At 45.5% G+C, this 11,431-nt stretch overlaps 1 protein-coding gene across 1 annotated transcript in view; it reads left to right on the forward strand.

The window, feature by feature from the left end:
* Positions 1–3,303, forward strand: part of LOC121272568 (echinoderm microtubule-associated protein-like 1) — a 96,194-nt gene extending 92,891 nt beyond the window's left edge. Inside the window, exon 18 of the mRNA XM_041179218.1 lies at positions 2,166–3,303. Within this exon, the coding sequence (XP_041035152.1) occupies positions 2,166–2,291 (126 nt within the window). The 3' untranslated portion in view covers positions 2,292–3,303. The remainder of the gene's footprint in view (positions 1–2,165) is intronic.
* The last annotated feature ends 8,128 nt before the right edge of the window (positions 3,304–11,431 follow it).

The raw sequence follows: 11,431 nt of genomic DNA on the forward strand, positions 1-11,431 counted from the left end.
TAAGCTCAGAACTGAATTCCAGCAGAAAAACATATAATCAAATTTTATCCTCGTTGACTTTTTTCCCACTTAATTTGACTGTAGCCGTTGGAAATATTTTTACATTGACTGTTTAATGTTCAGTGTTGTCATTTCTGGCAGGCACATCAATAACTTGTGCAGTGTCTGGAATAAAACAAACGCTTTTCGTCACATATATATATAAAAAAAAAATGTTGCACCGAATTCTGATTTAGGTTCTTTCTCTGGAACAAAAATTAAATGGGAGTGATGGCCTGAGAGAAATCAATTTTTGCCAAGAAAATTTCGCAGTAAACTTGAGCAATTTAAGGGGTGTAGGTAGGTCAATGTATTTGACTGCTAAATGGTGAGAGTAATCATCAAGTACGTCTAAGAAAAACTTCAAGAAATGAGTGTGGGGGGGTGGGGTCGTTGTGGCAGGTGGTGTGGAAACTGGTGTATCCATCCAGAATGATTGTACAGCCCCTCCCTACTCCCCTTCAACTGCGTTCAATGTTAGTTGCCTTCATTTCGATGGCTCAGGTGACTTTTTACACTTTTTCTGGCAATAGATGAAGTGGCTCTGAGGTTGCAAAGAGTTATCAAATTCCCTCCATGTCTGCCCTTTGGACCAGCTCTATTGGGGCGGTGCCTCAGGTGGGGTATGTCACTGACATCAAGGTGGGTTCATCCGGGCAGTTCTCTTAACAAGAAAACGATAGCTTTAGCAGGGAGCATGGGCAAAAAAAGTCCAGTAACCTAACTGCCCATTAACCTGGGTACTTGAAGTTAACTTGGTGCCATCATTCCAGTGATCTCACTAAAACACCTCTCTTTGGCTAAGCTTTTGGTTATCTGCCCTAAATCTCCTTTTGTGATTCGCTGTCAAAGTGAGTTTTATAACCCTTCTGTGAAGCACCTTGGGACTTCTTTATGTTTAAAAAGCGCTGTATAAGTATACATTGTTGTTGTTTCTTCCTTTCTGTTCACAAACTAAACTGACCACACCAGTGCAGTCATAGTGAGGAGATGCTGCACTTGTGCACACCATCTGGGCCGATGCTCCAGTACAGCATTTGAGTGCTGCATTGTTGGTGGTGATGTTAAACTCAGGACCCCTGACTGCTCTTGGGTGGGTGTTAAAGATCCCGCTGCACCATTTCAAGGAACAAGGGAGTTCTCCCCGGCGGCCTGGCCAATATTTATCCCTCAGCCGCATTTTAGTGATGTTGTTTGTCTCGGGATTTGGGGCCGATTGTTTAGCGCTGAGATGAGGGGTAAGTTCTTCACTCAAAGGGTTGTGAATCTTTGGAATTCTCTATCTCCCAGAGGGTTGTGGGTGCTCCGACGGTGAATACGTTTAAGGCTGGGGATAGACAGATTTTTGGTCTCTTGGGGGAATCAAGGGATATGGGGAATGGGTGGGAATGTGGAGCTGAGGTAGAAGATCAGCCATGATCATATTGAATGGCGCAGCAGGTCCACACTCCTCCATTGGTGAAATAGATGAATTGTTATCATGTTTGTGGGAGCTTGCTGTGTACAAATTGGCTGCCACATTTCCTACATTGCAACAGTAACTACACTTCAGGCAGTACCTCATTGGCTGTAACATCCTGAGACTATGTGGTTTTAAAAAAAAAGATGCAGGTCTCTTTCTGTCGTCTTTGCCAGAGGTGTCTTTGACTGAGATGTTAAGGGAGGGCCCCATCTATGGTGAGTGCAATGATATCATTGCACCACACAGAGGAGGGGGCTCTTCCGTTCTGATCAAGGTGCTTAAGAGGAGACTGAGACATCCTGAAAGGGGACGTGAGTAGACCCTTCAGCCCATCGAGCTTGTTCCACCATTCAGTTAGATCATGGTTGATCTATATCTTAATTTCATTTTAACTGCCTTGCCTTCATATCTCGGGTTTTTTTTTGTTAAGCAATTGTATTATCGATCTGTTTTGGAATGTTCAAGTTGCCCCCCTTTCCCCTCCCCAGCATCGATGGGTTGTTAGGGCCCAGAGATCCAGATTTTCCTGGAGTAGTGAGCTAATGAATGTAACAGTCCGAGACGTGGATATATAAATGCAAGCACTGTAATAACAGGCGTCCCAGTGCAAGCACTGTAATAACAGGCGTCCCATGTTCTGTCACTATTTCCTTTTGTATTACAGGCGCCAAGTCACAAGTACAGTGGCCACAGCAGTCACGTGACCAACGTTGCCTTTCTCCATGACAGCACCCGTCTGATCTCCATTGGCGGGAAGGACATGAGTGTCATTCAGTGGAGCGTCGTCTAGGTTACCGCACTTTATCCAGTGATATGTCCCAGCCGTGTGGGTTGGGAGGTGCTAGGGCACTGCATAGCATGATTCCATTCCTGGGTGCCCCATTAGTCACCAATGTTTCCTGAATCATCTAATTTTTTTTTTTTAGCTCGAGAGGGTTGGGGCTCTTGTCCCCTTGCCCTGCGCCCTCAGCGCCTGCACTATGTGACACCCCCACCCCACCCCACCTTTTGGAACTGTCCTAGTTCAATCCCATTGCTCCATATAATCAACAATAAACTGCACAGTCTGTCTCTGCCTCTGCTCAAAATCCCCCTTTCACTAAAGTCATGCATGTGGTATAAACGGATGATTTATAACGGCCCAGTGGGAAATTGACTTCTGTTTTGAGCAGCAGGTTCACACAGGAGTCCTGTAAGGCCTCCTGATCCTGGAGCTTGGGGCTGGAGCGGATAGGAGGAGGCTTTGGGGTCCCTCTGCTTCAATGTGGCTGCCCAAGGCTAGACTGATATAATTTACTGTCGATGGGCAAACCCAACACTGGCTTGTTTTAGGTGGGAGATCATTTAAATATGGACATCAGGGTCCTATGGTACTGTCGGCCTCAGAGATTAGCATCTTGGAGGGACAGGACAGGATACCATCCTGCGCTTAGATGCTTAGATCCACTCTCCCACAGGTTCATTCCTGCTGCACTTGTACTAACAGGGCAGCCTGGTGCAAGTTTTGGAAGCCTATGTGGGCTCACTTTCCATTTCTCTGTAAATAACTTGGCAAAGACTAAGGCTGTGGTCTCTTGTGACACCGCCGATGCTGTTTGGCAGCTATATCCAACCTTTTATAGCTAGGGATTTTGGCCATGGGGCCTGTGGTTTCCTGTGAATCTTTACAGGCCAGGCCCCTACACTAGAATCATTGAGGAGCAATTGGAGGTCACTTCTGAAGCATTTTCAATATATTTTGTAGCCACTTAACCTGGCAGTTAAGACCTTTACTTCTCTAAAATTAAAAATGTCAAAACTGACAATTTGGATTCTTGATAATCACCTAGTTGGACTTCCCATGTTGTTCCCTAAGTAACATTGGTGCAAAGCTTTAACGTCTTGTGTTGAAATCTTTAATGGTAGTTGAGGGGTTGAGATGGGGTTTGCTTCTAATATGTTTTTAGGCACAAAGTATTACAATTAGGTTCAAGGGACTTCGTTTTCCTTTTATATCTGGCACATTCTCCAGATACTGGTCTATATATTTTTTTTCTCTCCTGGCGTGGTCAGCCTTCACAAAAGGGTGCTCCCATATCCAGCACTACGGGTTTGTCGTGGGGTAAAATTTCCTTTTATTCTGTGTTCTGTTTTTAAGCACGTCGGTGAACTTTTATTTATTTTTTTTAAACATTAGGTTTCTTTTCGCTCAGTTTTAAGTACAAGCATTGATACTCCTGTAGTGGGCTTGCTGCTGCACTGGCATCTCTGTAAGGTTGGGGAATTGAATTGTATCTGTCCGGTAAACGCCAGACCAACACTAGAAAAGCCATCGGACTGTTGGAAAAGCCGACTAATTCACTAGCACCTTTGTTCGGGAGCGGGAGCCTCCCTCCCATGTCATGGCAGACCCCTGACCGAAATTTCATACCACATGATTGACACCCCAACAAAATAGGGCCTCGGCTATTCTCCGAAGCAACGATTGCTGGGTAATACACGTAGCTGACCTTGCCAATCTCCTCTCACCTTTTTGAGGATAAATTGAAAGTATGAACATAATTTATTTAAATCGTGTAACAATCATATTGAAGTCATGCAGATGGAAAACTACTGTGTGTTTCTACTGCAGAGAAATTTGAGACGTTTTTTAAAAAAAAAAATAATAATTAATGTTGTGGAGGCTGCAACAAACTGTGCGGTGAGAAGTTGGTGGGGGGGAAGGGGAGATATTAATACAAACCTCCAGCCAATCACAATTTTCCTGCAGTTTCCTAAGCTTGAGTAAGACACTCCGCATTGAGCAATGTAGACGAGAACTTCCACCAAACATAAAGATAAAAGCAAAAAAACTGCGGATGCTGGAAATCCAAAGCAAAAATAGCTGGGAAAACTCAGCAGGTCTGACAGCATCTGCGGAGAGGAGCACAGTTAATGTTTTGAGTCTGTATGACTCTTCAGAACACTTCCAACCAACATAGATGAGGCAAAAACAAAGCGGCCTGCACTTGGAGTACACTTTCATTCACAAAAATAAAAAAAAATTATTTCCTATTTCTCGGAACTAGTTTTGAGTGTAGGGGAAATTTTTTTCACAGAGTTAGAACTTTTTTTCTGCATTTTCTTTTTCTTTTGTTTGGAAACATACTGCTTTAAAATGAGGAAGGAGGCTATTCAGCCTCTTTTTGCCTATGCTGGCCCTATGCTCCAATGCTAATCCCACCGCCTCACTTCGTCCCCCAGCCCAGCATCTTCCTTTGATTCGTACGGTGAAAATATCTATATATATAAATGATCCTTGCTCCAGTTGCTATGGTAAAGCGTTCCACTCTCCAAAAACCCACTTCATTTTAAAAACAAAGAATTCTCCCAATCCCGTTCATCCCTCCCTCCCCTCCCTCAGTGAAATTATTAATTGAAAAGGGTTTATTTCACGTGAATCTTAACTTTTTTTTACGAAGTAATATATTTATTTCTTGTTTCACCAACCGTTAGTTTGATCTGAAGATCAGGATGCACAGGAATATAGGAGTAGGGAGGTTTAGATATTACTGTATGAAACACTAGTCAAGCCGCAGCTAGGGTACCCTGTATAGTTCTGGTCACTGCATTACAGGAAAGCTGACTGCATTAGAGAGGGTGCAGAGGAGATTTACGAGGGTATTGATTTTTTGATACATGGGGGAGTTAGTGGTATTGACACTGGACTGGTAATCCCGAGACCCAGGGTAATGCTCTGGGGACCTGGGTTCGAATCCCACCACGGCAGATGAATTTGAATTCAGTAAAAATCTGGAATTAAACGTCTGATGATGACCATTGCCGATTGTCGTAAAAACCCATCTAGTTCACTAATGCCCTTTAGGGGAGGAAATCTGCTGTCCTTACCCGGTCTGGCCACATGCGGTTGACTCTTAAATGCCCCCTGAACAAGGGCAGGGATAAATGCTGGCCCCCACCAGCAATGCTCACATCCCATGAACCATAGAAAAGTTACAGCACAGAAGGAGGCCATTCAGCCCATCTTGTCCATGCCAGCCTGAGGACACCCAGGTGCCCTTTCTAATCCCACCTTCCTGCACGCGGCCCATAGCCCTGCAGCTTACAGCACTTAAGGTACAGATCCTGGTACTTTTTAAAAGAGTTTAGAGTTTCTGCCTCTACCACCAACCTGGGCAGCGAATTTCAGACACCCACTACCCTCTGCGTAAAAAAGTTCTTCCTCATGTCCCCCCTACACCTTCTACCACTTATCTTGAACCTATGTACCCTGGTTCTAGAATTCTCCACCAAGGGAAACAATTTTATCCTGTCCACTCTATATCTATTCCCCTCATAATTTTGTACACCTCAATCAAGTCACCTCTCAGCCTTCTTTGTTCTAAGGAAAATAACCCCAACCTATCCAATCTCTCCTCGTAGCTACACTTTTCTAACCCTGGCAACATTCTTGTAAACCTCCTCTGCACTCTCTCCAGAGCATCCTTCCTGTAATGTGGTGACCAGAACTGCACACAATACTCCAGTTGTGGCCTCACCAGTGCTTTATACAATTCCAACATTATATCCTTACTTTTATATTTTATACCTCTCAAATGAAAAAAATTGATAAATTGTTAATTACCTGTAATATGAATAAGGGGGCGATCTTGTGGTGCAGTGGGTAACTTCCCAGCCTCCAAGCCAGAAGCTCTGGGTTCAAATCCCACTCCAGGGCTTGATGGCCAAGGAAGGTGTGTTCATAACACAGCCAAACAAGTTGAATATCAGCCTGCAAATCCTTCCAGCACACACCAATGGCTTGGGAGAGATCCCTAGTCGGCCATGCGGTGTGGTGCCTCTGGTGATAGGTAGTAACCCATTCCAGGAACAACAAGCTATGGAAACAGGTGTAAGCAACTCTGGCTCCTAAATAGAAAAGGATATGAATAATTATTTCGCTAGAAAAACTGAAGAGAGAATCTGGCCAATCTTGGTTTGCACTGTAACTGGAGAAAATCTTTCCCACGGTTCTTCAGTTTCAGATAAGAGATCCTTCACCCCTCGGCAATAGTAATTCAGTGGAGAACAACCATCCACATCTGTATGAAACCGATGGGTAATTTTCCATGTCGGCGTTTGCTCTCTTGCTCTCACACACTCTCTCCCTCTCTCTCTCTCTCTCTCTCTCTCTGCCCCCCCTCTCTTTTGCCTGCCCCCACCCCCCCTCCCTCCACTGTTGAAACCAAAGGATGGAACATTGCCAGCATAGTGTCAGCGATGTACACCATGGCCGAGATTCCTTGGTAGCGGCTGCCTCTAAACCTCAACAGTTCTTTGCCTCGCTCTAACAGGTGAGCCTACAGAGCAAATATGGGCAGGCAATTGCACTGCAGGAGCCAGCACAGCTAACCCTGATCAGGGTGGGGGATGGTGTTTGCTGATACTCTCCCCTCACCAGGGGCACTGAGGCCAGTTGGAGCACCCCACATGCCACCTTGGATGAGCTGCCAACCCAACCCAAGCTAAGAATCTAATTGAGAACTTTACCTATCTATCTTGTTGGGTTAGACCAGCTTGCATTTATATAGCGCCCTCAACCTAGTAAAGCCTGGGAAGGCAACAAAATTTGACACCGAGCCACATAAGGAGCTATTAGGACAGGAGACCAAAGGCTTGGGTGAAAGGGTCATGCCATTACCGGAGGGAAGAGTTTTGGGGAGGTTTAGGGAGAGAATTCCAGAGCTTTGGGTAACTGAAGCCAATGGCAGAGTGGTGAAAATTGGAGACGTGGAAGGGGCCATAATGGGCGGAGCGCAGAGATCTGGGAGGGTTGGTGGGGGTGGGTACGGGGGAGGCAATATTCGGATGACAGGGAGATTTTAGACCTCCTAAACCATCACTGAAGCTAATTATACACAAAGCGTCTTGCTTACACATGTCAATCCCATGCCTGTTTCCCTGTATCATTGTAAACAAGTATTGCTCCCCCCACACCCCAAACAAAGGCATCAATTTACAGGCAGCAGAAGAATTCGGATTGGCTGAAGATATTGCCCATAAAAGCATATCATTTCATTGGGTACTGCGGGGGGCAGTGGGTCACTAAAACCTGTTCACCTGAAGGCATGGTAATGTAAACCTGTAACGTGAAAGCATTATTACTGAATCGAACACCTTGATGGCAGGGTATTTTTTTTTTAGTGCACCAAGTTTTATATATTGTCACAGGAAACCCATTGCTTCCATCAAAGAGAGGCCAATTGTGTATTTTTTTTTAAAAAAACCCAATGCACTTCAGCTCCTTGGCCTTGTCCGGCCTAGTGCCTGAACTCTGTGTTGGTGATTTGCTTCGTGTGATGTCTTTAGTAGCTGAGTGGGAACCTATTGCACATCACCGACCATCAATTTATTTTCGTTTATCACCCCACCTCTTTACACCCCCAACCTCACTCCAAAACAAAATTAAAGCCCAGAGGGAGAAGGGTTGGGGGTGGGGGAGGGTGGGGGGGGGGTGGTGGTGGATGGGACAAAAAGGTTTGCCTTAGTAATTTGAATGATGAGCATTTCGCACCCAGCCAAAATCTGAAGAGACTCGAAGGCGAGCCTAAAGCCAAAACCTAAACACGACACCGGGTAAGACATGGATCTCCCATTGGTTCCGAGGCAAGGGACCACAGGAACAGTCAAGCAACTAACAACCAACTTCAACAGCCAAGCTCGGAGGTGAAGAACAGCTGGACGAGTGAACTCCAGCAAAGAGATGAAGGAGTTTTCTTTCAAAATGTGAACAGACCTTGGGATGAGATGCTTTAAACTGAACATTCCGTCAGCTGTGGACTTCACCTCTTTTTTAAAACAAAATAATCTCTATGCAGTTTTTTGAAGACCTGTTCTCTGTGCTTCTTTGTGTATAAAAATCCAACATCTGGTCTGCTGTGCAACCCTTCAACTTATTCCTCGTCTCCCCTCATGGTGCTTCAGACTCTTACCTCCCGCTATGCTGCCGGACTTTGTGAGGAACCTCCAGAGTGAAGGTCAATTTGTTACGAAAGCGGTTGGAAACGGGTGAAGAGCTTGTGTCGCTCAGCGTGGAGCAGGCCGAGGTGCAAGTCTCGAAAAGCTAAATGAATAAGAGGTCCTGCTTTCACATATAGTAGAGCATCGGGTGGAATTGGTGTTGCCGCTGACCGGTTCGAGGGTGTTATTGGTGCATGTTCACAGGTGTACAAATGGGGTGAGTGGGCTGAGATGAAGGGAGGTGTCTGAGGATGGGTGACAGAAAGGACAAGTTGAAGTCCTTGATTCCACAAATTCACTGGATTTGTAAGAAGCGAAAACAGTCAGACCCATTCCGTTAACGAAAGAATCTAGTCTGGGTCTGGGTCTACTCTCGGGCGCTGGATTTTATATCCAGAAGGAACTGCTGGATATCTGTGTGTTGCTAGGTACAAGAGTCTTGCATCATATATTTTCGGTTCTGGCCCACTACATGAAGGATGTCCTCCATTTAGCATTAAATTAGCAATCCTAGCTAAAAACCAATGGATGGATGGCCATGGGAAATGGGAAACTTACTAGGGAGTAGAGGCACTCTGCTAAGGCTTGGGCTTGAGGTGTGTTATTGGGAGATTAAATAAGGGGAATTTCTCTCTGCATCTAGCCCAGGTAATACCTGACATGGGAGGGCTCAGTGCTTCCAATGGAAGTCCAATTATATATACAGCATTTCCCTAACACTTGGCATCTCTCGTATTCAGTACGAACTTTTATGAAGCAGAGTTTGTGTTGCTTGGATGATGCTTTCTCCCACCTGTTTCACGGGCCTATTTAAATCAAGGTTTGGACAACATTTAGAATGGGTGGTGTGGTACACTTCCCGCTGGGAGTCCGCGTTGCTGAGGCAACATGCACTTTTTACATGCATGATTGTAGTCTGGAGTTATGGATAGTGATGGTAGAGGCTTCAATGTTCTTCCCATCACATGGCTGACCAGGAATCTCTCCCACTCTCACCGCCTGCCTTTGGTGTGGGTAGGAAAGATTTGCAGGTTGATAACCAGCCTGTTTGGCCATGTCACAAATACAGCTTCCTTGGGTCCACATGTGAACCTGGAGTGTCTGACTCAGAGGCAGGGGCTCTACCCATTGCACCATAAGACCTCCTCGTTTAGGGTGCATACAATAGAGTAGCTTGACCCTTGAATAAGGGGAGATGGAAGAACCTTTAGCAACACTTAATGGGTAGTAGATGACTGCTTCTTGGTTACATGACTCATCGGCTCTCAAACAATTTGACCTTAAATCTCTGAGAAGCATGAGGGAAGTTATTTTATTTACTGCATTCGACTTCTTTGCTGCTTGCCCCTCTTTACAGTTCCTCCGCTTGCCTGGGCCTACATCTCCGTGCCCAAGAGGTTGGGAGGTGTAGCTGGTCCAAGGACATTCCCAGGGCTCTCACTGCTGTGTGACCAGCCACTCAGAACTGTATGAGAATAGCCCTGGTTAAATGCACCCTCCTTCCCCCATTTCTTTTTACCGGTGGGAAAATGCTCAGCGTTCCCTCATCTCTTCCCATACCTCGCCAAATGGTATGGAAGAGCCCAAATTGTACTTGGGGGTGGGAGGTGGAGGAGAGGAGGTGGGATATGCTCCAACCTTTGTGTAACACAGCAAGGTAGAAGCACCAGCACCGTTCTGAAGTATCAGGTGGTGGCAAGTAAGATTGTGGTGAATAACTTTGTCCCCATTCTCTATTGCACCGGGGAACTGGACCTCCCCATTCTGGATGGATGACAACAATTCTGGTGTGTACATCCTAGAAGATTGTGCTGAGAGTGTTAAAAGCTGCCCTCCAGAATGCAGTTATATGTTATATTTGAGGGAGATGGTGGCTTGTGGTAATGTCACTGGACTAGCAATCCAGAGGTCCAGGCAAACGCTCTGGGGACACGGGTTCAAACCCCACCTCAGCAGCTGGTGGAATTTAAATTCAAATCCAAAATCTGGAATATGAAACTATCACTGATTGTCACAAAAACCCATCTGTCTCACTAATGCCCCTTTAGGGAAGGAAATCTGCCATCCTTACCTGGTCTGGCCTACATGTGACTCCAGACCCACAGCAATGGGGTTGACTCTTAACTGCCCCTCAGAAATGGCCGAGCAAGACACTCAGTTCAAGGGCAATTAGGGATGGGCAACAAATGCTGGCCTTGCCAGCGATGCCCACATCCTGTGAAAGAATACATTTTTAAAAATTGGTATCTCTTGTACCGTAATTGGGGACGCATCCTCCTCATTGGTGAGGGGCCAATTCTTTACCCGACGTGTCTCTAATGAGAATTATTCAATTACCCTCTCACCCTGACTCCACTAGGGTTGCCAACTCTTCAGGATTGCCATGGAGTCGCCAGGGATTAAGGATTTGCCTCCAGAAATGTGCTACGAGCGAAATCCAGGAAGACGATCATGGGGGGCATTAAAAATTGGGTTTCTTCTTAAATTTTGAAAATATTCAGCAAAGGCTGTTTGACAATGCAGATTGATCCTATTGGTTAATGAGACTCGCCTTCTGATTGGCTGTGAGGAGGCAGCGCGCAATGAGAATGCACATGTTTGTCGACCAATGGCGGGAGTGTGGGGGGTTAGAGCGATTGGAGGTAGGAAGTTAGGGGATGAGATTTATTGCAGGGATGAGCAAAGTGATTCAGAAGAATGAGAGGCAACATAAGCTAAAGAATGCCACTCTAAAGGAGGTGGAGCAACATGAAGACCCTGGGGGGATGTACTCTTTCGAGTATACCAATAAAATAAATAAATGATCTAATAATGAAATTAACTACTTCGTAAAGGGGTACTGTAACAAAAATCAAAACTTGAATGAAATCAAAATGCCATTCTCGGGGCTGATGATGCACTCCAGCTCCTGTGGTGCCCACCAGTTACAGAAGGCCTCAACCAAACCAACCA

This window comes from Carcharodon carcharias, chromosome 34 (genome assembly GCF_017639515.1).
Source record: "Carcharodon carcharias isolate sCarCar2 chromosome 34, sCarCar2.pri, whole genome shotgun sequence".
Taxonomy (NCBI): Eukaryota; Metazoa; Chordata; class Chondrichthyes; order Lamniformes; family Lamnidae; genus Carcharodon; species Carcharodon carcharias.